This window comes from Muntiacus reevesi, chromosome 8 (genome assembly GCF_963930625.1).
Source record: "Muntiacus reevesi chromosome 8, mMunRee1.1, whole genome shotgun sequence".
Classification (NCBI taxonomy): domain Eukaryota; kingdom Metazoa; phylum Chordata; class Mammalia; order Artiodactyla; family Cervidae; genus Muntiacus; species Muntiacus reevesi.
In genome coordinates this window covers 35,432,306-35,460,010 of record NC_089256.1, presented here as the reverse complement: position 1 = coordinate 35,460,010, position 27,705 = coordinate 35,432,306, and the positions used below count along the sequence as shown (strand labels likewise).

The 27,705-nt window shown below is 40.1% G+C and overlaps 1 protein-coding gene across 1 annotated transcript in view; it reads right to left on the bottom strand.

The window, feature by feature from the left end:
• Positions 1–27,705, bottom strand: part of KCNH8 (potassium voltage-gated channel subfamily H member 8) — a 445,541-nt gene that overhangs the window by 222,964 nt on the left and 194,872 nt on the right. The window contains exon 3 of the mRNA XM_065943173.1: positions 23,765–23,896. Coding sequence (XP_065799245.1) covers positions 23,765–23,896 — 132 coding nt within the window. The remainder of the gene's footprint in view (positions 1–23,764; positions 23,897–27,705) is intronic.

Here is a 27,705-nt window from a genome sequence, read left to right as displayed (position 1 = left end):
AGGGTCTGCCTGCAATGCAGGAGACCGGAGTTAAATACTGCATTTTTAAATCCATTCATCCATTAATTGACATTTAATCTATTTCTACATCTTGATCATTATTATTAATGGTAGTGAACATAGTTGTGCTAATATCTCTTGGAAATGCTTATTTCTTTTGGATATATATCCAGAAGTGGGAAATGCTGGATCATATGGCAGTTCTATCATTGATTTTGGAGGAAACTCTGCACTGCCTCCATAGGGTTTTCACCATTTTCACCAACAGTAATCAAGGGTTCCAGTTTATAAGGCCCTGCTCTACTATTTTCTAGCTTCCAGTGTTCCTCTTGAGAAGTCTAAAGTCATTCTGATTTCTGATCTCTTGTATATTACTTTTTTTTTCCTTTCTGAAAACAAACAAACAAACAAAAGATTTCACAGCCTGGAAATTCATGTTCTAGGAATTTGCGTCAGTTGATTGATGGATTCTTCCGCTTCCAATGAGTTTCATTTTTTTTTTCCTCTTTTTTTCTGCAGGAGTACTCTTTTGAATCTAGTTATTTAACCTCCTGAATCTGTGCTGTTCAATAAGACAGCAATTAGACGCATGTGATTTTTCATATCTGCATTTAAATTAATTGAAATTAAATAGATTTTAAAAAATTCAATTCCTCAGTCCCACTAGCCACATTTCAAGTATTCAATAGCCACCTACAGTTAGTGGATACCATATTAGACAGTGAAAATATACAATATTTCCTCCATCACAGAAAGTCCTAGGACAGTTCAGTCTTAGGTGGTCCTTTAATGTACTGATCATATTTTTTTTTTTCTATTTTACTAGATCTTTGCTAGAAATATCTTATCTGTTTGTTTGACTGTGTTGAGTCCTAGTTGTGGCATGCAGATCTTTCTTTCGGGCACATGAACTTCTCTCTAGCAGTGGTGTGCAAGGTCAGAGTGTGGGGCTCATGGTCGGCGTGCAGAGTGTGCTGTGTCCTCCAAATTCCCCTTCACAAAAAAACATAAATTTCCCCAGTGGTTGGGAGTGCCCTTGGTTGAGAAGGGTCACCTTGCACATGACCATGCGCTATCTGTGGAGATTAACTTGCCTACAGTGATTGGTCAGTGTGAGTATCCATGCCCTTCACCCAACTCAGGACGATTCAGAAAGGTCATCCCAGCTGAAAGGTCTTTTTGTGATGATCAAGGGCCTAAAGTCTTCTGCTCAATCTTGCTTGCTTTCTTTCCCACACATATGTTGATCCCACTGACACTTGCTTCTAGGAGAGCAGTCGTTTGGTTGCACATAAGAAGGGAGGAAATCTGGATTCAGCCGCTTCTTAAAAATACTTTCAAATTATCTAATGATCTTTCTGTGTTTAGCTCAGTGTTCATCATTGTCACTTTCTGCGGTATCTGTTCTTAAGCTTTTCTTTTCTTAAGGACCACTGGAAAGTCCTACAGTGGCATTCACACTGCTTCTTAGCTTTTCCACTGCTGCTTAGGATTTAGGTTTCTCAGATCCATTAAATCAGTTCACATATCAATTTTCTTGCTGTTATCTTTCTTATTATCTTTGACCTATGGGCTTATGTCTTTAAAAAAAACCTCTTCCTGGTTGTTTTAGTCAAGTTTTGGAAATGTATGCATTTAATCTGCTGGCTTCTTGACGTAGACGTCACTCTGCTTCTAGAACTTCTGACGTTTTTATTTGCAAGCCATGTTGTATAGTAAATAGGAATATGCATCATTAAAGCTTTCCAGTTGCACTAGGCCAGGAAAGGAGATTGAGTAAAAAAGGGATTGTGTGTCTTGAAATTTGATATATTCTTGGGGAAGTAAGTGATGGGAAGCTATCAGACGGAGGTTCAGTCTGGAAGGAGTTATTACAGGTTTTGCAATTACAAGATGATATAAATGACTGAATATAGATTGAAACATAGACATTATATCAAGGATCATGGTGGTTTTATGACTTGAATGACAGTCATAATTATTTTTAACAGCCATACTGATGGGGTAGGATACATAAAAGGCAGGCACTTAAAAGCTATCTTTTCATTAAACTCAGTATGATGAGATATAATACACAGTAGTATGTACTGTCCTAGACAGGAAAGGAGTAGGATGAACTTCAAGAGGGCTTAGAGGAAAATGGCAAATATGATTAAAGGGCTGGGCATAAGGGAGAATCTAAGTGGGAAGCTGAAGAACACACAGTTTATTCAGAAGCGAAGAATTAGATGGTTTCTAATGGCCCTAAAGCACATAAAGCAGTACTAATTCATTTTCACATTTTAAGTGCTTTTTCTGAGAAAATTTAATGGGATAATTGGTGAGTACAGTGCTTTATTCATAGCAGGCCTATCAAAGTTAGTTTCCTTCCATCTTAAAGGATCCAAGCACGATAAAATGGTCTTTCACTTCAACAAGAAGGGGTTAAGCTAACATAAGAATTCTCTAAAAGTGAGGATTACTATAGGATAAATTTGCTTATTTAAAAACTGGTATTTACATAGAACAAGAGATGATGGAACTAGATCAAAAAATGTGTGAAGGCAGTTTTCCTTCAATAACGAACCTAGGAAAGATACACATCCCTATTTCTCCAGTTTTCTTTTCCATTTCCCTAGTTTTTTACATAATTTTTCATCAATGACCAGGCAATATTTTCTCCAGTGGCTACAAACTGACACTCTTTGCATTTTTAATTAAACTTGACATTGTGGATATGTTCCTTTACTGTGACGTAGAGAAAGTGTAGAGATTATGAGTCAAACTCAAGTGAAAGAAAGCTTGGGTTTCGAGCCTGGCCTTGCCACGAAGTAGTTTTGTGAACTTGCACATGTTACTTAACTTTGGAAAACGCTGATGATAATATTGCTTTTACCATAAGGTTGCTGAAAGGATTAAATTAATGAAAATATGGAAAGCATTTAGAAAAATATCTGACTTATGACAAACATTCAATAAGAGTTAGATATCATTTTTATTCCAAAAAAACATTTAAGGTGCTTACAAAAATAGATGTAAGGGAGGTTTTTAAAAATAAGAAAAAGAATTTAGGCAAAGTATTCATGATAATGAAATGAAACTCAAAAGCTAAAATCTTAATAGTTTATCAATAGTATTTAATATTATTATCAAATTGCTAGCTCAATTAAAAAAAAGGAAAATGTGATTGGATGTAAAAACTGTGTTATCTATAAATAATTTTTCAAAACTCATATCCTGACTTAAAAATGTGTTTCCCCAGGATGTTCATAGTCACTAGGATAGATAACTTTTTAAAATCAGAAAACATAAAAAGTTATGCAATCTCCACTCAAATTTTGTTAAACTTACAATTTTAATATAAATGTCTAACCAAGGAGCCAGGCTTCCTCGTGGTAAGTAAGCATTTTGTTTGCTTGCTTGTTTGTTTTCTCCTTAACTATGAAAAGCAAACATAGCGGCATGACAAAAATGTCCCAACCCAGGAGCTTATATTTCCCCTGACTGAGTATTTTACATAAATATATATATTTCCAAAGACCTCACTTATTTTAACTCAGATCATTATAATAATACCCATTCATTGATTACATGTTTCCTACTGTATATGTTAAATAGTAATAGTTTTCTTTAAAAAGATTTTTGTGCATCATCTAAAATCACTTTCTGTACTTCCTGCAACATTCAGGACTTTTTTATTACTCTTGGAGAAACATTAGAAAACTATGATTGGACACACATTCATGTTAAAGCTTATTTTTAAATGTGAAGCTAATAATCTCTGGTTCCAAATTGAGAAAGGAGTGCATCAAGGCCATATACTGTCACCCTGCTTATTTAACTCATTTTCAGGGTGCATCATGCAAAATGCCAGGCTGGATGAAGCACAAGCTGGAATTAAGAATGCCGGCAGAAATATCAATGACTGAAGAAATGCAGATGACACCACCCTTATGGCAGAAAGTGAAAAAGAATTAAGAGCCTCTTGATGAAAGTGAAAGAGGGGAGTGAAAAAGTTGGCTTAAAACTCAACGTTCAGAAAACTAAGATCATGGCATGCAGTCCCGTCACTTCATGGCAAATAGATGGGGAAACAATGGAAACCGTGGCTGACTTTATTTTGGCTGACTTTATTTTTTGGGCTCCAAACGCACTGCATATGGTGACTGCAGCCATGAAATTAAAAAACACTTGCTCCTTGGAAGAAAAGTTATGACAAACCTAGAAACCATATTAAAAAGCAGAGATGTTACTTGGCTAACAAAGGTCCACCTAATCAAACTGATTTTTCCAGTATGATTTTTCCATACATTTTCATGTATGGATATGAGAGTTGGACTATAAAGAAAGCTGAGCACTGAAGAATTGATGCTTTTGAACTGTGGTGTTGGAGAAGACTCTTGAGAGTCCCTTGGACTCCAAGGAGGTCAAACCAGTTCAGCCTAAAGGAGATCAGTCCTGAATATTCATTGGAAGGACTGATGTTGAAGCTGAAACTCCGAAACTTTGGCTACCTGATGTGAAGACCTGATTCATTGGAAAAGACCCTGATCCTGGGAAAGACTGAAGGCAGGAGGAGAAGGGGATGACAGAGGATGAGATGGTTGGATGGCATCACCGACTCAGTGGATGTAAGTTTGAGTAAGCTCTGGGAGTTGGTGATGGACAGGGAGGCCTTGTGTGCTGCGATTCATGGGTTCGCAAAGAGTTGGACACGACTGGGCGACTGAACAACAAAAACAATAATCTCAGATTTTAAAATGAAAATTACACTTTTTGCAACATGAAAGAACAAAAAGGGAAATTTTGAGGAGCGTATCAGTAGCTAAAATCAAGACATGACCATCCAGCTAGAATGATTAAATGCCTTTCTGGTTTTACTAGGATAAATTCTACCTACAAATTTCAGCCACTGGTAACATATCAAGAGTTTTTTATTGTTCAGTCACTCAGTCGTGTCTGACTCTTTGCAACCCCATGAACCACAGCACTCCAGGCCTCCCTGTCCATCAACAACTCCTGGAGTTTACTCAAACTCATGTCCATCGAGTTGGTGATCCCATCCAACCATCTCATCCTCTGTCATCCCCTTCTTCCGCCTTCAATCTTTCCTAGAATCAGAGTTTCACTCAGGTAATAAACTGAAGGAATTCCCCCTACTTTAAAAATTTTGTTTACTTAGCATAATTATAGAAGTCTTTTGAGGGTTTTAATAAATGCAACAACCAGGTATGTCCTACGCTCATTTTTTCCCAGTATGGTATGTATGAAATTCTACCTCTTTGTTTTTAATTTGAACTTTCCTGATTGCTAATTAGGTGGAGTCTCTTGATATGTTCATGGACAATTCATGTTTCATATCCTTTGACTTATTATGTCTATTGCAATTTTTTTATATTGAGTTGTTTATATTGTGTCATTTATTTGGAGGAATTCCTTATATATTCTTGACACTAATTGGTGGCCAATTTTTTGTTGCCAATATCTTTTTGCAGACATTTGCAGGGTAGGCTCACAGCTGGTCAATCAAGCTATGACGATGAGTTTGCCTCGTACACCAGTTTTCTGTCTCTGCTTCCCAGAGATGTCTGAGTGATGGCCCTTGTCTTGTCTGGCCATTCTAAATTCAGGATAGGACTCACACTATGACTAATGCTGGGCCAGCCTAGGGCGGCAAAGAGTCGGGACAGAGGACCGTATTCAGCCTGAGTGTGATCTACTCCACAGCTGAGTCACACTGCATACTGGACTCCATGAAGGACGAGACCTGTATTTCCTGAGATGAGACAGTCCTCTGCACGCATCTGGGCCAAGTTACACGTGGAAGCGATCTTGTCTCACGTAGGTAGGACTGGCTTAGAGAAGCACAGTTGAGTGTCCAGAATATCTGATCTGTTGATCGCTGACTCTGTCTTTTAATCTGTAACTGTGCCCACTGGTAGAGACCCTTTGGCAGCATTCCTGGAGGCTTCGATCTATCACCTTCTGTCACTGGATAAGAATGTGACTTCTGAGTGTCCTGAGTGATCTAATGCCGTTTTCTATCTTTCAGACGAATGACCCTTGTTTTGCTCACTCAGGTGGTTTCTGTGGCCCGTAGTCCCCGTCATGTGATGCTTCCATTGACATCTGTCAACTCTGTGGTCATTCTCTTTTGGTCTTCTTGTACTGTCTTTTAATGAATGAGTTCTGAGTTTAATGAAGTCAAATATAAATCACATTTTTGGTATCACACTGAAGGAAACCTTTACCAAAATCAGTAAGATATTTACCTATATTTCTTTCTTTCTTTTTTTTTTAAGCATTGAATTCTCTTTGAATTGATTTGTGACTACAGATGTGAGGTGGGGGCCCAAATACATTTTTATTTAAATATAGATGCTCAATATTTCCAGGATCGTTTGATTAAATAGTCCACAATTACTGTATTAGTGGACAATTCAAGCTCTGTCATTTATCAGGATTTCACAGGTATATATGCATGATTTCTGGCTCTCCATTCTGTTCCACAGGTACATTTTTAAAGACTGATTTGTCTACATACTTTATTTATTATTATAAGTTTAGTATAAAGTCTGATATGTGGTAGCACAAGTTTTCTTGTTTGGTTTGTCTTTGTCAGGATTGTCAGCTATTTTTGCAATTTAAAAAATTTCATACAAATTAAAAAATCTCCCTGGTGGATTCCACAAAAGAACAAATAAAATCAAAATGAAAGAAGAAAATCCACCCAAAATCTTGTTGAGATTAAGGATTTTCATTGGCATTACCCTGGATTTACATATTAATTTTCAGTTATCACATATCTTGTGATACTAGAACTTTCTGCCATTAACCCATGATTATTTTATGACACTTAATTTATTTAGTTATTCTTTAGTGCCTTTCAATAGGACACAATTTTCTCTCTAAAGTCCATGCAACGTTTTGTTAGGTGCTGCCTTTTGTTTGCTATTATATATAGAATTTTTTAATGAATTAATTTATATCTTAATTGAAGGCTAATTGCTTTACAGAATTTTGTTGTTTTCTGTCAGACATCAACATGAATCAGCCACAGGTATACACATACCCCCTCCCTCCTGAACCTCCCTCCCACCTCCCTCCCCATCCCACTCCTCTAGGTTGATTCAGAACCCCTGTTTGAGTTTCCTGAGCCAGACAGCAAATTCCCGTTGGCTGTCTATTTTACATGTGGTAATGTAAGTTTCCATGTTACTCTCTCCATTCATCTCACCCTCTCCTCCCCTCTCCCCATGTCCATAAGTCTATTCTCCATGTCTGTTTCTCCACTGCTGCCCTGCAAATAAACTCATCAGTACCATCTTTCTGGATTCCATGTATATGCATCAGTATATGATATTTATCTTTCGCTTTCTGAGTTACTTCACTCTGTATAATGGGCTCTAGGTTCATCCACCTCATTAGAACTGACTCAAATATATTCCTTTTTTTGGCTGAGTACTATTCCATTGTAGAGCTCTTCTTTTTTTTAAGTGCTGCCATTATAGTTTGTATAGAAATGCAGTTGGCTTAGATATTTGTCTTGTAATTCTCAATTTGCTGAAGTCAAATAGCAGTTATTTCTCTATGTATTTGTATGGGCTATCTATGGGTAATTATATAATTTGAAAACAATGGTAATTTTGTTACTTTCATTACAATCTTTATTTTTCCTTCTTTTTATCTTCTTAGGGCACTAGCTAGGACTGCTACTGTGGTGTTAAACAGAACTGGCAACAATAATGGGTTTATTTTCCTTGATCTTAATTTTTTGAGAAAATACTCCAAGTGTTTCAATTGGCTATTATATTGGTGATTTTTTTTTTATTTTTTAGGAGGGGGAAAATAGAACATACCCTTAATCAAAAAGTAGAAGATTGCCTTATTTGTAATTTTACCACAAGCTCTATCATAGCATGTTTACTGTATAACACTATGGAATTCCTAAATCTATTAAGATGGTTATATTTTCTCCTTTCATATCAGTGAATATGGTAGACTTTATTACTAGCCTTTCTTTTTTAAAGAAAATATTTATTTGTTTACGCTGTGCTCGGCCTTTGCTGCAGCGAGCAGGGGCTTCGCACGTAGGGGCTTCTCTCTGTCCAGAGCGTGGGCGCTACAGTGGGCTTCAGCAGGGCTTGCAGCATCTGAAGTTAGTAGTTGTGGCTCCTGGACTTGGTAGTTCTGGGGCTTGCAGAATCTTCCCAAGCCAGGAATTGCACTAGAACTGGTGTGCCCTGCACTGGCAGGGGCCTTCTTAACCACTGGACCATAGGGAAGTCCTATTAATAGTCTTGCTACTGTTGAACCTTCTTTTGTTGTGATAAATTCAGTTTGCCCAGGATACACTGTTGCTTTTTTTTCATTGCTGGATTCAGTTTGTTAATATATTTGGTTTAGAATTTTTGTTCTATATTTATGGCTAGTTTGTCACATTTCCCCCCACCCTTTTCAAGCTGTGTGGTTTTAACATCAAGAGTATATTAGTTTTCTATCCCTCTGAAAGAATTTGTTTAAGATTGGGCTTATTAAGTATGTGGGAGTACTCATTAAAGGAAATCAGTCCTGAATATTCATTGGAAGGGTTGATGCTGAAGCTGAAATTCCAATACTTTGGCTCCCTAATGCAAAGAGCTGACTCATTTGAAAAGACCCTGATGCTGGGAAAGGTTGAGGGCAGGAGAAGGGGACGACAGAAGATGAGATGGTTGGATGGCATCACATCGATGGACATGGGTTTGGGTGGCTTCCAGGAGTTGGTGATGGACAGGGAGGCCTTATCAGATCCCCCTTTTCATTTCTCTCTCTCTCTCTTTTGGAGTATAGTTGCCTGTGTTCGTTTCTTCTGTATAGCAAAGTGAATCAGTTATATACATATACCCCCTCTTTTTAAGATGTCTTTCCCATTTCAGTCATTTTTAATACTAAAGTTTCTAATAGTAAAGTTTTGGTTAGTGAATGATCTACAGTTTAGAATGAAGTTTCTGTATCTCATCTCTATTTATTTTTTCAAGAGCTCAAGCGGATGAAACATCCTGGTTGTCAGTAACTCATAAACATTTTGAAAATAGAATCCGACTCCCTTCTGGCTTTTATTGTTGCCTTTGACAGCACAGCTGTCAGTCACAACAGATTTTATTTGCAGATAAAGTCATTTCCCTAAGCCTGCTTTTGAGATATTCTCTTTACATCCACTGCTCTTTAGTTTCACAACTTAACAGTTCTGAGTCTTGGTTTGCTTACATTTATACCAACCTTTCAGATGTGCTGGGCTTTCCGAGTATTGATTTAGAATACTCAGATGTATATGAATTCTGAAAAATCATCAACACTTTATTCTCTACCATTCTATTCTCTCTTTCTAAAATTCCAGTTATTCTGGATTGTTTGGCTCTAATCACTATTTCTCTTGAACTTCATTTCCTTATGTGTCTGTAATAATTCCTTGGATTAATTTTTCTTTTCTAATTCACAAATTCTTTCTTATTCTTTGACCAGTTTGCTGTTTGTCTTGCTCATTGAGTCTTTATTTTTAATTATTCTCTTTCTCATTTATAGGAGTTCTCTTTGGTTCTGCCAACAAAATGAAACCCCAGCCGTATTTCATCTCTCAATAGAGTTTCAGTGCAACCTAAAGAATATATTGATAAGATTATGACACATACCCCTCTCCCAGCTAAGATCGCATGGGACACTGATCTCTCCTGCTGCGGGCACAGTTCCTCAGAGCTACGTGAGGCCCTCCCCTGGGCTGTGGTCCCCACTTTGCCCCAAGTAAAACTTGACTCACAACTCTCACGTTGCGTTGTTTTCTTCAGTAGACAGTTTTTGTTTTCTTCCAATTATATCTGGTTAATTTTGATTGTCTTTGTCCCTCCACCACTTTTAAAAATCACAAGCATTTTCTTTAAGCAAATTAAATAGATATATTCTTATCTAATAATTCTGATAGTTTTAGTCCTTAAAGATCCAAATTTGTTATTTGTGTGTGTGTGATGATTCTTGCTTGTGGTAGTTTATCTCACAGCATTCATGATTTTTATCATATGCTTATGTTCCTTGGAACTTTATCTTGGAGGATTCTTTTAGAACTTCAATTAAAAATGCCCAATAAGAAATTTTGCATTTAATTTTCTTATGTGTCTGGGGACCCCAGTGATTAGAATCACTTTAAATAAAATTTTCAGCTATGATTACTTGATATTCAACAGACGGTGTGAATTCAGACTCCAAAGCTAAATAAAGGTAAGGTACTAATTAGGAGGGATTCCCTGACAGCTCAGTTGGTAAAGAATCTGCCTGTAATGCAGGAGACCTCGGTTCAATTCCTGGGTCAGGAAGATCTGCTGGAGAAGGGACAGGCTACCCACTCCATGGACTATTTAGTCCTTGGGGTTGCAAAGAGTCGAGTTGGACACCACAGAGTGACTTTCACTTCATTTTGTAACTAGGAATTTTTATGAAAATCAGCCTTTTGTCATGCTCTTCTGGGAACCAAGATTAAGTAAGTGAAAATGAAGTGAAAGTCACTCAGTGGTGTCCAACTTTGCAACCCCAAGGACTATACAGTCCATGGAATTCTCCAGGCCAGAAGACTGGAGTGGGTAGCCTATCCCTTCTCCAGTGGATCCTCCTGACCCAAGGAATCGAACCAGGGTCTCCTGAATTACAGGCGGATTCTTTACCAACTGAGCCATCAGGGAAGCCCAGGTTAGGTAAGTAAGTCTTTACTGATGTTTTCAAACTCTGGTGCTGGAGAAGACTCTTGAGAGTCCCTTGGACTGCAAGGAGATCAAACCAGTCAATCCTAAAGGAAATCAGTCCTGAATATTCATTGGAAGGACTGATGCTGAAGTTGAAGCTCCACTACTTTGGCCACCTGATGCAAAGTGCCGACTCACTGGACATTGAGACATTTATGACTCATTGGAAAAGACCCTGAGGCTGGGAAAGATTGAAGGGAGTTGGAGAAGGTTGACAGAGGACAAGATGTTTGGATGGCATCACTGACTCAATGGATATGTTTGGGCAAACTCTGGGAGATGGTTAAGGACAGGGAAGTCTGGTGTGCTGTAGTCCATGGGGTCTCAAAGAGTCAGACATGACTGAGCGACTGAATGACAGTTTCTCCTTTGGGACTTCTCAGTCCCTGTTGCAAGGGACACTGTCAACATCCTTCACTGTCCCAGACTCACGCTTACGACTTCAATCTGATATCTGTTCTGTTGAGGACCTAGGCCTTGTCTTTCTATTCTCATCAACTCCAACATACTCTTCTTATTCATACTTTCTTATTGCTCTGCAAACCTATTTCTTTCCATTTACCACCAGCACAGCCATATTTTAAATGTTTTTTTTATATTATGCACCAATTTTAGATATTCTATATGAGGATCTCTCTTCTGCACCTCCAGCTCATTATATACTTGTTAATCATATAATTGATTTATTTCTAACAATAGATTCTTGAGAACTCAACAACAAACCACAATGGATGAATCAATTTCATTTCAAAAATATATGAAAGATAATTTTGTATCAATGATTTAACCCTATAGGAGAGGTTTGAGGTCTCCAATTTTCTACTTGTTATGAATATGATAATGTCTTCCTCAACAGCATGTATGGCAAATATGTGGCTTGCTTGTGACTGTTCCCTTCTATTCAAATCATGTGACCTTGGAAAAGTTCAATAATTGATGATAGTTGTCTTTACCCTCTGAGACAAGATGCCTCCTCAAACAGCTCTTCAGCATAAAATTCTAGCTATTACCAATCCCATGACATTAGGCCACCTAGTAACTCTTATTTGCCATCCTCCTCTAGGTCATCAGATTCATTAGATTTTTTTCCATCATTATCTATTATCCTTACAGATTAATAGCATGTCTTTTGACTCTAAAGATGATGTGTGATTGCACAAAGGTGATAGTCTCCATGGAAAGAGAGTACCAGATAGCAGCAAAAGATGTGCATTCCTTTAATGTAGGATAAAGCGCCCACCTACACATCTAGACACAGCCGCACAGACTGCAGTGGCCAGCCAGCAGCACTCACGCGGTTAGCTAAGTACTCTCGGCTTTCACGTTCTCATACTGTCCTGCTGCTGCCAGTGAGGTCCTCTGACCTGACTAAGGAGAGGATATCATCAGACCTTTGAGAACCTGTCTTCACTGTTTTCCCGTTTTGAGTGAATTTTAGATACCCTGTAGTCCCTTCCTATTTGCTGGTGACCACTATATTCCTAAGGTCTTTGCAGTTAGACTAGAGAATTAAAAGCCAGCTTTCCAGGGAAACCTACTCTCAGTAGGTCCAGGTTTTGAGTTAATCTGAAGTTCTATCCCTTCACAGGAGGTAATGGCAGAACTTTTAAGAGGATTAACTTTCACTGTAACTTTAATTTAGCTAGACTTTTTGCCACAAAGCCAGACTATATACTTAGGAAGTCATCACCTGATGGTATGACTTGATTTTCTGCACTTCTGTTGCAAAGTACATAAATATGTCATTTGTTCACTCATAATCTCATCAATAAATCCTTTAGGTTTCACTGAAACTCTATTGAAAGATGAAATACAGCTGGGGTTTCATTTTGGGTCCATCACTTATTTCTTTCAGCTCATACCTAAGGCATTCTAAACAGATCAGAGACTATGCCCTTAAAAAATCAAACAAAATAGTGACTTTTAGTCATTCTAAAGGCAACTTCTTAATACTATGCTGCAATGTGACTTAGAATTTTGCCCTATTTTCCCTTCTTTTCTGGGTATCTCAGCTGCTATTTAATGGACCTGACTATATTTCTCATGATCACATTATTCTTTTGGTTTTTTTTTAAAGATTTTTTAAAAATATGTAGACCATTTGTAAAGTCTTTATTAAATTTGTTACACGATTACTTCTTTTTTTATGTTTTGGATTTTGGCCATGAGGCATGAGAGATCTTAGCTCTCTGACGAGGGATCAAACCCACATCCCCAGCATAGGAAGGAGAAGTCTTAGCCACTGGAAATTCCAGTGATCACAATGTTCCAAACCACTTTCCTGAGAGATCAACTCACTCAGTGTCTATAGCCTCCTTTACTATAATGCGTTTGCTTTCATATTTCCTCTAGTAGGCATATTTACCCATCATTGCACTAAGGTTGTATTAATGAATATATTCTGTATCTATATACTTGGAATATCCTATTTCTAATTTTTCTAAGGGCTTCCCTAATGGGGCAGCTGGTAAAGAATCCACCTGCAATGCAGGAGACCTGGGTTCGATCCCTGGGTTGGGAAGATCCCCTGGAGAAGGGAAAGGCTACCCACTCCAGTATTCTGGCCTAGAGAATTCCATGGATTGCACAGTCCATGGGGTCGCAAAGATTGTTTGCAGTTAGTAGCAGCTGCTATTTTCCTCTTTAGTACTCTTACCATCTCTACTCTTTTCGCCACTTTATTTCACCCTGTTGCTTCTGATTGCTCATACCCTCGCAAACACCACACACACCTAGATCTCAGATTATCACTGGAGTTGCTCAGTTCAAGAGCTCTCTGTCTGTGTTCTTTTCTTCAAGTTTTCAAAAAATAAATTCTAGACCCATTCCGAGTAGCCACAAGACTCTGCATCTCTTTGGACAGCGTCAGCTCAGCCTTTCATGTGTCCTGCCCTCGCTTACATTCTAGGGCTCAAAAGTGAACCAGTCATGGCCTCTGCCTTCACAGAGTTCGGAGGCGAGAAGCGGAAAGGAACATATGGGAAAAAGGCACAATCCAACGTACTCCTAAGCACCATTTATAACTTCCAGAGTTTCTCATCAGTATAATCAGTCATTTTAGCAGTTTTCTAGTTAATATATGTTCATCTTATCGTGCATAAAACCCTTAATATGAATGTCTGCTATGAAAAATGCTAATACACACAGGTAGAAATTACATTCTCCATATCGAGGAGCAGTTGCCAAATTACGTGTGTATACATTTTTATCAGGAATGGAAAAGGTGCATTTTTTAAGTAGATCAAATGAAATTGAATTACCATACACTTTTAAGTCTCCCCAGGTGGCGCTAGTGGTAAAGAACCTGCTTGTGAATGCAGAAGACTTAAGAGACGTGGGTTCCATTTCTGGGTCAGGAAGATTCCCTGGAGGAGGGCATGACAACCCATTCCAGTGTTCTTGCCTGGAGAATCCCTTGGACAAAGAAGCCTTGCGGGCTACAGTCCATGGGGTCTCAAAGAGTCGGACATGACTGAGTGACTTAGCACACATAATTTTAAGAGATTGAAATAACTATATGAACAGTTTGGGAGACATTTACCCAGTGAAACTTCTGTGTTGTCTAGGAATCAAATCATTCCCCACATAATGTGTCAAATAAATACATTAAAAGCCTTATGGAATTTTTGTGAGACCAATTATAAAGATATTGAACTTCCTAGGTGGCACAGTGGCAAAAAATCCACCTGCCAATGCAGGATATGTGGGTTTAATCATTGGTCAAGAAGATCCTCTGGAGAAGGAAATGGTAACCCACTCCAGTATTCTTTCCTGGAGAATCCCATGGACAGAGGAGCCTGGTGGGCTACAGTCCATGGGGTCACAAAGAGTCAGACATGACTGAGTGAGTGAGCACATATGTACATTATAAAGATAAGCAGGATTGGGACTTCCTGGTGGCCCAGTGGCTAAGACTCTGTGCCCTCAATATAGAGGGCCTGAGTTTCATCCCTGGTCAGGGAACTAGATCCCATATGCCACAAGTGGGTTTGCATGCCACAACTAAGACCTGACATAGTCAAATAAGTAAATAAATAAAAAAAAAAATTTTAAAGATAAGCAGGATTGCTTGATGGTGGTTCCTGATTAGTCTTCCTGTATGAAGACAGGCTGAATGGGACAGAGAATTCACTGTCACTAACACGAGGGGCAGAAACCCAAACTCCCTTGAAACCGGGACCTAGTCTCTCCGCTCAGGGCACCCAGCATTTCTCAGCACTTCTCTGAATAGCTGACACTTAAGTTCTTGGAACCAAAGAGTCTGTTTTCCTCACAATGGCAAAGCCATTGGCACTCTAACCCACATTAACAGAAAAGCAAAAAGGGAAAACATTCCCCCACCAGCGTCCACTAAAACAAACCCTCCATGTCCAGCCAATCCGGAGCATGTCTCTACACAAGATGCTGAAGCCCGAGACTCAAGTACCTGCAGATGTCTGAGGTCACGGTTTCCAGCCTCTCCCAAGTGATGCTACCATTGTTCATAACAGCAGCATGACAGCTGTAATTCTGGAATTGGGAACCAAGGTCTAGTGAATTCTGCCAGACACAGAGACCTCACTAAGAATGTATATCTAATCAGGAAGTCAAGTCATACGGTTTTTAAAACTGCCAGCCTGGTTACTTACACTCTTAATATTGAGTTGGTCAAAAATTTTGTTTCAGTTATTCCATACAATGTAGTGGAAAAAAATCAAACAAACTTATTGGCCAATCCAGTACATATTTATCTGGTGTTTCAATGAATTTTTCAATTGTCAAATGCTTTTAAATGTCAAATTTGCCTAAAAAGAGAAAAAATATGTCTCCCTCCCAAAAGTTGTAAAGCTAGAAATATATAAACCGTTTATAAAAAGCAATGAGCTTGATAGTTTTGCCCAAGGATCATAGACTATTGACCAATAGGACAAATTCAGTCCACAGGCATATTCTGATTGGCTGCAGAATGTTTGAAAGTTTCCTTTAAGACAGAACGAGGTGGTGAGGCACACTTCCTGTGTTAGGCCTGGTTTCCACTACGACCGACCACAGCACTGCATTCACCGCATTATCCTGCATCTCCAAAGGCAACCTGGTTCATGAACTGTGGCTTACATTATTTAGAAGATTCTAGGAGAGAAGGGTATTGGTGAATATGCAAACAAAATCCACAGCCTTAAAAAATATAGATAAGATGATAATTTACAGATGTGATTGAAACTTTTCAATCACTTTGAGGATCTACCTGGGCTCTTCATTCCCAAGTTCATCACATATTTGACAAAAAGTTGGTGTAGCTCTCCTAAAGGCAGAAATCTATCTCCTCAGGAACAGTATCAATTTTTACAACAGTTCCTTCATCAGACCACTGTACTTTATTAGGATTTTGGTCTGTGTTTCTTCTTTGTGCAAACAAACAAAAAAATCAGGCAGGATATTTCAGCAGGGGAAAGGAACATTATTACTATGATCCCCATTTAAAATTAAATTATTCAAAATAAATCAAAAAATGAAATAAAATCATCTTTGACTTACTATCTGATCAGTGGCTTAAAATCTGCTTTTATGGAGAATATTTTATACGTATTTTAAACAAGTAACTGCCATTATCTTAAAAAAAAAATGTGACCAAACTGAGATTCTCAGAAACTGAAGGGCAAATGGAAGAGTTAACAAGAACACAAAATTAACAGCAGCAGAGACTCTGTTTGAAGTGAAAAGGCCACTGCATACCAGGAGGAAGAACCCATTTTGAGAGTCTTGGAGCTGACTTTGACCCAAACACATCACACTGCCTTTGACTTAAACTAAACGTTTTCATCAGATGTTCACCTGAGACGTTTGATAATTATGATATGATTATTTTATAAAAGGAAGAATTCTATGTTGTTTTCTATCACTAGTCACAATTCCTAAATTGAACATCGCTTACACATTCATTTATTCATTCCACCCATCAATCATTTATTATTTACTAAGTGTCAGACACTCTGTTGGGGATACTATCTTCAACAAGAGAAGCAAAATCTGTTTCCTGGTTAGGCTTGCATTTTAATGGAGTGGAGGACAATTGAAATATAAACTTTCTAAAAAAGACTTTAATTTTATTGAAGTATAGTTTATTTATAATATCATATTAGTTTCAGGTGCAGAGCAAAGTGATTCAGTTAAACACATACATTCTTTTCTCGTGTAGAGTATGATAGAATACCGAGTAGACTTCCTTCTTTGATATATCAATAGTAGGTCTTTGTTGGCTATTTATCTTATATATAATAGTGTGTGTAAATTCACTTTTACAAAGATGTTTCATATACTGTCCAGGCTATGCCAATAGTGAACAAGGTGAAGGGATAGAGTGCCTGGAGACGGATCCTTCAGACTGGACGGGCAGGAGGACCTTTCTAAGGGATGTGCCCAGCGTGCGGCTTCTCAAACTCTGTGTGCCTGTGAATAGTGTGGGAACTTGTCAGAATGCAGATGCAGATTCAGAGGCCTGAAATTCTGCATTTTTATGGGCTATAAGGTGATAGAAATACATCAGGTCCTCAGACAACACTTGGGATAGTAAGGACTTTGTATAAGAAATGAGGATGGTAAAACTCCTGAGCATATATCTAGAAAAGATGAAAAATCTGATTAGAAAAGACGCATGCACCCTAATGCTCATAGCAGTGCTATTCACAGTAGCCAAAGCATGGAAGCAACCTGAGTGTGAATCGATAGCTGAACAGATGAAGAACATGCGGTACATATGTACAATGGAATATTACTCAGCCATAAAAAAGAATTAAATAATGCCATTTGCTGCAACGTGGGTGGATCTAGAGATGGTCATGCTAAAGGAAGTCAGACAGAGACAGATACGGGTGTCACTTATATGTGGAATCTTAAAAAATGACACAAATGAACTTATTTACAAAACAGAAACAAACTCACAGACACAGAAAACAAACTATGGTTACCAAGGGGAGGAGGAAAGGGATAACTTTGGGCTTGAAATTAATATATATACACTACTGTATGCAGGATAAATCACGCCTAATTTACCATATAGCACAGGGAGCCATACTCAATGTCTTGCAGTGACCTATAATGAGAAAGGATCTGAAAAAGAATATATATATATATATATATAAAACTGAATCACTACCATACACCTAAAACTGACAACACTGCAAATCAACTATACTTCAATTTTTAAAAGTTTTTTAATAAATTAAAAAAAATGAGCACAGAGTTGGGGCAGGAGCTCCCGGTTTCCATAGTAGTCATGTGTATGTTTGGGGGAAGGAACAAGCCCAGCCTGTGCCCACCTTGTTTCTGACGGTCTCTCTTCTGTCTCACGGGACCCCCCAGGGCACGGCAGGCGGAGCAGGGCACCGAGAGCCGCCCGGCCCCATCCTGTCTCCATGGGCGGCTCACTGGGCTGAGCCTCACTGCTCTGCACCGCGGGGCCCTGGCAAGCAGGCTGGCCCAGAGCAGACAGTGCATGAACCACAGGCGCGCTGCAGCAGGCGTCCCTCCACCAGAGGTGCCAGCGTGAGGGCGCCGGCAGCTAGGACAGCAGCTCTCTATCCGATCCAGTCGTCGGAGCTCCTGGGGGCTAAGGGCTTCAACGCTAGAATTTGGAGGGGACACAGTGAAGTCTATCAGTTCAGCTCAGTTCAGTTCAGTCACTCAGTTGGGTCCGACTCTTTGCGACCCCATGGACCGCAGCATGCCAGGCCTCCCTGTTCATCACCAACTCCCGGAGTCCACCCAAACCCATGTCCATCGAGTCGGTGATGCCATCCAACCATCTCATCCTCTGTCATCCCCTTCTCCTCCTGCCCTCAATCTTTCCCAGTATCAGGGTCTTTTCCAATGAGTCAGCTCTTCACATCAGGTAGCCAAAGTACTGGAGTCTCAGCTTCAACATCAGTCGTTCCAATGAACACCCAGGACTGATCTCCTTTAGGATGGACTGGTTGGATTTCCTTGTAGTCCAAAGGACTCTCAAGGGTCTACTCCAACACCACAGTTCAAAAGCATCAATTCTTCGGCACTCAGCTTTCTTTATAATCCAACTCTCACATCCATACATGGCCACTGTAAAAACCATAGCCTTGACTAGAGGGACCTTTGTTGGCAAAGTAATCAGTAATTAAGTCCATAACAGTCCCCAGAGCAGAAGCCTGGAATTCATCAAGCCCTCCTTTTCGCTCACCTCCAGCTGTGAAGGTCTACCAATGTAACTCTGAACTTTATCTCCACACCATCTAAGCTCCTTAGAAAAACACAATAAAATCTTTAAGTTTTAAGCCATGCCTGCCTAGAGTTGAACTTCCATCCCCTGACTTTTACAATCCACTTCTGATCAACTGTCAGCTATCTGTAACTGCATCTCCTGAAATCAACATCCCTTCCTTGCAGTTTATCAAGCACTACTCATCCTTCAGAGGTGCTTCTGTGTTCACTTCCCCGTGAGGGTCTCCTTGTCTCTGCTCCGCTTCCTGCTGGCCCAACCCCATCTTTTTGCCTCATCTGGAGGACTTGACCATTTTTGTCACCCTACTGTCACTGAACATACTATATTGCAATGCTGGATCTGTGTGCTTCATGAGATCTTGTGCTCTTTGGAGGAAAAAAAAAGAAAAAAACATGCCAACTTGAAAAATGTACACCCTGGAGTTTGCATGAGTATAAATCCTAGTTCTTCCACTTTTTACTATGCATACCTTCTCAGGTTACTTAAACCACTGGTAAATAGAAATAAGAACAATTCCTATTTCCTAGAGTTATAATGAAAAGCAAAGGAGGCAGTGTGGCATTATGAAGCAGAGGCTCAATGGCAGCGAGCCATTGTCATACAACCTGTGGAAGACAGCAGTGACTGCAGCTCCTTTCTATTGAATGTCTGCTGTGATTTGCCATGTGGTGCAGATATTATCTCTTATAAACCTAAAGTCACTGTAGACATCTATATGACTGCCCCTTTTATAGGTGTAGAAACTTAGCCTCTGAGAGGGTAAGCAGCTCATTTAAGGTCTAACAGCCAACACGCCTGGAAGCAGGATTTGTGCTGAGGTTTAGATGAGCACACCATATCCACCTTGACATCTTCAATCATTCAATACTGAGGGCAGAATGGGGGCTCATAAATATCTGTGGAATTGCTTAGGTCATTATTAATCCACTTCTAAATTACATTAAAATATTTCTTACTGATAGGGTAAGAGGTAAATAGGATCTCATATTAAAGCAATTCAGAAATGCTAGGAACACATATAGAAGTTATTGGTTGACACACTACTTTTAGAATAGAAATGAAGTATGTGTCAAAAATGGAAGATATTTTAAAAGATGGTTAAAATCATCAGATTTCTATTGAAGTCTCTCTCTCTCTCTCTCTCTCTCTCTCTCTGAGGAAGAGGAATGTTTGTACTGAGCTCTTTCAAACCCCAAATTAACAAGTATATTTTACCCCTTTGATCCATTGCCATCTTCCAAAAGAGGGATTTCTCCCTGATCATACAGATACTAGGAGCACAGGGCAAAGGTGATGACCTAAATCATATAAAACCAGTAGTGATGATCTTCATGATCAAAACAAGTCGGGTTGATTAAACTGCCCTCTTTGAAGCAAAAAATGAAAGTGAAAGTGAAAGTCACTCAGTCGTGTCTGACTCTTTGTGACCCCATGGACTATATGGTCCATGGAATTCTCCAGGCCAGAATACTGGAGTGGGTAGCCTTTCCTTTCTCCAGGGTATCTTCCCAACCCAGGGATCAAACCCAGGTCTCCTGCATTGCAGGTGGATTCTTTGCCAGCTGAGCCACCAGGGAAGCCCAAAAAGCCATATATTTATTTCTAAAGACAGTTTTGTGTGCCTACACATGCATGTGAGTATACATAATATATACACATATATTTAATGTTATTCAAACAATCCTTATGGTGGCATAGTAAGAAATGTACTTGGTCGTATCCCTGTTCTAGACATACAACCCTACAACCCTAGGAATCCCAGGAGGGCTGAGTCTCTTCTATACTAGTGGTGTTCAGTTTCACAGGGGAGCTCATGACCGGGAAGACCAGGGAGATTAGAAAGCTGGGCCTTGTCCCCACCCCCGATCTTCTGAGGTGAGAAGAGCTAAGCAACGAGTTGATCGCCAATGGCCGATGATATAAGCAACCTTGCTTGCATAATGATGTTTCCATGAAAACTATTACATAACAGAGCAGGAGACCCAGGGGACACATCCAGGTGCTGGGAAGGAGGGTGGCCCCAGGAAGCACGTGGCAGCCCCAGGTTCTTTGCTATACCTGCCCCAGCACCTCTTTCATTTGGCTGTTCCCAAGTTATAGCCTTCCCCATAACAGACGTGTTTCTCTGAGTTCTGGGAGCAGTTTTAGCAAATTATCAAATCTGACAAGAAAGGGGAGGGCTGTGAAATTCCCAACATTGCAGTCAAGTTGGACAGAAACATGTGGGACCTGGGCACCATACCTGTGACCGGCATCTGTGTCAGGGTGGGGGCCCTTACGCTTGTGGGCTCTGATGTTCATTCCAAGTAGCAGACCCACTGACCTGCCTCCTGAGAAACCGGTATGCAGGTCAAGAAGCAACAGTTAGAATCAGACATGGAACAACAGACTGGATCAAAAATGGGAAAGGAGTGCGTCAAGGCTGTATATTGTCACCCTGCTTATTTAACTTATATGCAGAGTACATCATGAGAAACGCTGGGCTGGAGGAAGCACAAGCTGGAGTCAAGACTGCCGGGAGAAATATCAATAACCTCAGATATGCAGATGACACTTTCTTAGGGAAGAAAGTGAAGAGGAACTAAAGAGCCTCTTGATGAAGGCAACAGAAAAGAGTGAAAAATCTGGCTTGGAACTCAACATTTGAAAAACTAACATCATGGCATCTAGTCCCATCACTTCATGGCAAATAGATGGGAAACAATGGAAACAGTGACAAACTTTATTTTGGGGGCTCCAAAATCACTGCAGATGGTGATTGCAGTTATGAAATTAAAAGGCACTTTCTCCTTGGAAGAAAAACTATGACCAATCTAGACAGCATATTAAAAAGCAGAGACATTAGTTTGTCAACAAAGGTCCATCTAGTCAAGGCTATGGTTTCTCCATTAGTCATGTATGGATGTGAGAGTTGGACCATAAAGAAAGCTGAGCGCTGAAGAATTGGTGTTTTTGAACTGTGGTGTTGGAGAGGACTCTTGAGAGTCCCTTGGATTGCAAGGAGATCCAACCAGTCCAGCCTAAAGGAGATCACTCCTGGGTGTTCATTGGAAGGACTGATGTTGAAGCTGAAACTCCAATATTTTTGCCACCTGATGCGAAGAACTGACTCACTGGAGAAGACCCTGATACTGGGAAAGATTGGGGGCAGGAGGAGAAGAGGATGACAGAGGATGAGATGGATGGCATCACCGACTCGATGGAAATGAGTTTAAGTAAACTCCGGGAGTTGGTGATGGGCAGGGAGGCCTGGCATGCATCCATGGGGTCGCAAAGAGTCAGACACGACTGAGTGAGTGAACAGCAAAAATAGTGTCAGAACTGAATTAAATTTTAGGACACCCCACAGAGTCCAGAGAGCTGCAGAACTGGTGGTTCATTTCAGTTTAGTTCAGTCGCTCATTCGTGTCCAACTCTTTGCGGCCCCATGAACTGCAGCACGCCAGGCCTCCTTGTCCATCACCAACTCCCAGAGTCCACCCAAAAAGTCGGTGATGCCATCCAACCATCTCATCCTCTGTTGTCCTCTTCTCCTCCCACCTTCAATCTTTCCCAGCATCAGGGTCTTTTCCAATGAGTCAGCTTTTCGCATCAGGTGGCCAAAGTACTGGAGTTTCAGCTTCAACATCAGCATGGGAAAAAAACCTATGGTTGGTATTAGAGGTATTCTAAGTAAATGCACTTCACACTTACCTTCTGTCTTCCTATAATAGCAAAGAAAATTGTGAAAACAGAAACAAAAATCGTGTGCACCTGTTTACACACTTTCCTCTCCTTAGACAGGTATTACACTTGCTCTGATATTCAAGTAACTTTACTGATATGAATGCTTGCCTCTCCTGTATGTAAAATATCCCACAATATTTAGTTATGCAAATACACAGGAAAACAGTCATGCATTTGCAAACATTCCAAATGATAGATGTTGGGAGGTGGGGGCACCAAATAGCTCTCAATCTGTGTTGTCATTCAATGGACATAATATATATATAAAACACCCACATACATGTTTAAAAAGACATAGTTGTTAAAATGTCAAACAGCTGATTCTTATAAAGAACTTTGTAGGAAATGTCTACAATGACAATTGCTTTTTCTCTGGTCACCAACATATCTAACTCTACTTCTGTTTAAACAAAATAATATGGGCAACTTTTCCAGTGTTAATTTTTGTCTGCTTGCATAAATGCAGGGAATTTTCTCATAAACTATAAGCAGAAGCTACAAGGTAAGCAATAAAAAGTCTTAGAATCCTTTAAAGATCATTGAAAAGCTTGTCTATGTCAACACAAATTATTATTGCCAGATACAGATACACATCTGCAATGTTCCATTCTAACAAGCACTAAATTGAGTTATGGATTTTGTACCTAAAATGAAATCTTGCACTTTAAAGTTCTGAGCTGCTGTACATTAGATTAAACTGAGAGCTATATTTTTAATTGTCTCATTTTAACTTCATTTATCGCTATCAGTTTATATTTTCCCCTGATAGAACCAGGTGGTATGAATCTGTGTACTCTGATACACATTTTCCCATCCTCATCCTCCTGGAATCAGAATACAAATTTCTGGTTCCTGTCAAGTGAATCTTTGCTACAAACAGGAGAATGCAAATTCACGTGATTGTGATTTTGGGAAAAGCACCAGATACTGACTGCTAAGAGTTATGAATATTTATCAGTTGCTGTTATTAAAAACACTCTTTTTTTCCTACTGGAGTTTCTGAGTAAACAATTTCAAAATGTTATTCCATCTGTCAATGTTTTCTGAAAACAACACAAACCTTCTTTTTTATCTTCTGGAGTAATCTTCACTTTCGTGTCTGTTATATCTTTGAACGAGGCCAGAAAAAGGACCACATCTCCTTTCTCATTCTTTATGGGGACAATATCCAACAGGCACCAAAATGGAGACCCTGCAACAGTAAAAGAAAAACACATAAACCACTGCCTCCTGCTTTTGTATAAAAATCACATCATTTGTGGTGTAGTTTATAAAGTCCTTATTGCTTTCTTCTAGCCCACGATTCTCCCCGCAAATCTTAAAAAATGTCAGTTTTCAGATTCCATACATGTCTAGCCCATATAGATATCTCTTCATTTCCATATGAAGGGCTTTCTCTGAAAATAAAGTGGCATTTTCAAGAAAACCACTGGTCTGTGCTGAGACCTTTCTGCTTACGATATTCAAGCTGTATTTCTTCTTTGAATGTATTGATGTTGAAGCATCCCAACTGATAAAACTTTGCCCCTTCCCACCTCCAGCACACACGGGTTCCTAAATAAAGATTTTTGCTTGGTATGAGCTTCCTAGAGGTTTATTTAGTCAGTTTAAAAATCAATGCTTGTGCACCAGCATAGCTAAAAGAAAAAACAATGGAAAATCCCAAGTTTTGGGGAGGATATTTTGTTACTTGAACTCTCTTACATTGCTGATGGGTTGCAAATTAGTACATATATTTTAAAAGCTGTTTGGCAGTATCAAGATATATTTTCATAACACAACATTATTCAGCAATGTGAACAAATGATAGTATAATAATTGGCAGTAGACTAACATATTGTTGAATAAAAACAGCCAGACATGGAGGAGTAGAATCCATTTAAACTAAGTACGAAAACAAGCAAAACAAATCTATGATGTTACAGGTCAAGTTAGTGGTTACTTTTGGGAGATTGGGAGGGAGCACAGGTCAGGAAATTCTGGGATGCTGGTCCATCTTTCGTGACCTTTATGCTGATTACATAGGTGTATTCAGATTTTGAAACTCATCAGACTCTACAGTCATGTATTTTTCAGTATGTATATTTCAAGAAAATATTCTTAATTAAAGTGATACTTAATACCCTAATAAAGAACAAACTAATGCTATCTGCAGCAACATGGATCAACCTAGAGTTGATCATATCATACTGAGTGAAGTAAACCAGACAGAGACAAATATCTTTCATATCGCTTCTATGTGGGAACTAAAAAAAAAAAACAGATCCCAATGAACATCTTATTTATGGTTACCAATGAGGGTAGGGAGGAGGAGGGATAAACTGGGAGACTGGGGCTGACATGTACACACTGCTGCTGCTAAGTCGCTTCAGTCGTGTCCGACCCCGTGCGACCCCATAGACGGCAGCCAACCAGGTTCCTCTGTCCCTGGGATTCTCCAGGCAAGAACACTGGGGTGGGTTTTCATGACCTCCTCCAGGGGCCCTTCCAGACCCAGGGATCAAATCCGAGTCCCTTACAACTCCTGCGTGGACAGGCGGGTTCTTTAGCACTAGAACCGCCTGGGAAGCCCCTTCATTAACATGGGTCACTCTAAACACAAGTTTTGTAATGAGGTGGCATCAACTAGGCTGCTGCCAACACTCCCACTGTGCACACAAGTGCATCAGGAACAGTGTGAATGACATACACGCCTACTTTTTCCTTCCTTCCTTCCCTCCACGCTCCCTTCCTCCTTTCTGCCTTCAGCGTCCCTCCTATTTAACCACACCAACTTCCTTACAAATATGGCTTTGGGCATCTTCATGTTAGAAAGCAAAGTATAAGTCATTTGCTCCTTCTTCCAGAAAAAGAGAACCAATGCCAAAATCTACCAATCAGGTTCAAAGCAACACCCTTCTCACTTAATTTGCTCACTTCTCTTTCCCTTCCCTGCTGTCTTCAATCTCTCCACCCTGACTCTCTGACAAAATCTTCAATCTTGCATGACTGTAATAACTCAGAGCAATTCCCTGGGGTCTGCTCTTTCCCTTCTTACCCACAGGTACAATGATGATCACATAATGTTTTTCCGTCATCAGCCACCCAGACTTGGTACAATAAATCTCTCTTAGGGTTAAGAAGAGAGGAAGAAAATCCCTAGGCCTCCACTCCAAAGATGGGAAGGGTTCTTAAAAGCAGGGTTAGAGGGCAGACATCCTGTCAGTGTTAACTCCCTCTGTATATAGCAATAGTAATTACCATGTGGGTTGGTGAGCACTAAAACAGATGAGGCTCTGCCAAGATTTAAGTTAATAACACCTTTAATTTCCACAGATAAATACAATTCATGGGGAGAAAACAGGGTTTATACCCTACATGGTAAACTGTATTTTTGGAATTGCATAAATAGTTACATAGGGTTGAAACCTGGTGGAAGGTCCCACGTTTCCATTTTTGGTACTTTCTTTTACTTCACTGGGAAACGAGGGTGCAAGAGAATTTGACTTGGTCACATTTATAATTGAGAGAAGGTATATACTTTCCACATAGCCCCAAAAGATTATATTTGGCAATAAGTGTAGACTTAAGTTTTCTAGTATGAGTTCATGGTTCAATAACGTAATACAAGGAGGCAGAAGCATAAAGAAAGTTGAGCTGAGAGTTGTTCCTTCTCTCTAGTAGCTGCGTTGCCATGACAGAACACGAGTTCGTTTCCAATGTGATAGAGCAGCAGAAAGTGGAATGGGGGCGCTTTGTTGTTTAGTTGCTAAGTCACATCTGACTCTTTTGCAACCCCATGGACCATAGCCCGCCAGGCTCCTCCATCCATGGGATTCTCCAGGCAAGAATACTGGAGTGGGTTGCCATTTCCTTCTCCAGAGGATCTTCCTGACCCAGAGACCGAACCCAGGTCTCCTGCGTTGGCAGACGAGGTCTTTACCACTGAGCCACCTGGGAAGCCCAAGGAAGCATGTCCCTTATATCGAGCAGGATTTTGACTGGATTTTTAATGATAAATACGTGTGGGCTTTAGTCTTTGACATTAGGGCTACAATAATATAACATCTTGTGTGAACAGCGTCAGTATTGGGTGACGCAACATTTTGAGGCGCTCCTCATATTTCACAGCAAACCCGGTGGGTCTCATTCTCTATCACCACGGTCTTGGTGCTGCATACTCACGGGTGTGATAAAGGGTTGACAATATTTAGAAACCCATCCGGGGAATATAATACCGGGAGGGTGCTGCCAAAGGGCAGCAGGTGTGTCAACAAGGGCCTGCTACCTGTGGCTGAATGACGGGCCCCTAGGATCTGCAGCAGAAAGTGGGGCAAGAGGTGAGTGTAGTGAGTGAGTCTCCTGTTTACCATGGTAGTTTCTGCCTAACCATCTCTCGCCCACTCTTCAAATGTCTTCTCCTGACCCTTAGTTTTTCTCCCCAGGCTGCTTAAAGAATCTGTGAAAATATAGGGTCATGATTAAAAACACCCAATGGCTTTTCACTGCTTGCTTGCTTAAAAAACATCAGCATAGCATGCCAGACACTTTATCAACACGGAGGATCTATTTTCATTGAACGGGAAAGGAAACCAGGAATAGGATGGTGGGCTGAGGAGGTGATCTAAGAGAGGGATCAGATTCCAAAGGAGGAAGAAGGCCCAGGAAGACAAGCCCCACAGCAGCGTCTCTAGGGCTTCCGGGCGTGTATGCCCCTCTAAGTGACAGAAGCAAGGCTTCTTTGGTGACTTAGCAGGTAAAGCCTCCACCTTACCTGCAGGAAGCCGTCCTTCACCTTATCTGCAGGAAACACCTTTCCAAGGACCATCCATCTATAGTGCAGCCCATGTGTGTTTCAGATCTGTGCTCCGCTCCCACTGAATGTGCCTTGAGTGGACACCTCTCCTCTAAATGCCCCAGGGTCCTAAAGCACTGAACTCAAGAACACTGGGCTCGGACACCTTGAGCAGCAGCAGAAGGCAGAGCAGGGTTGACGGGACAAGAACCGAGTCAGCTGCAAAT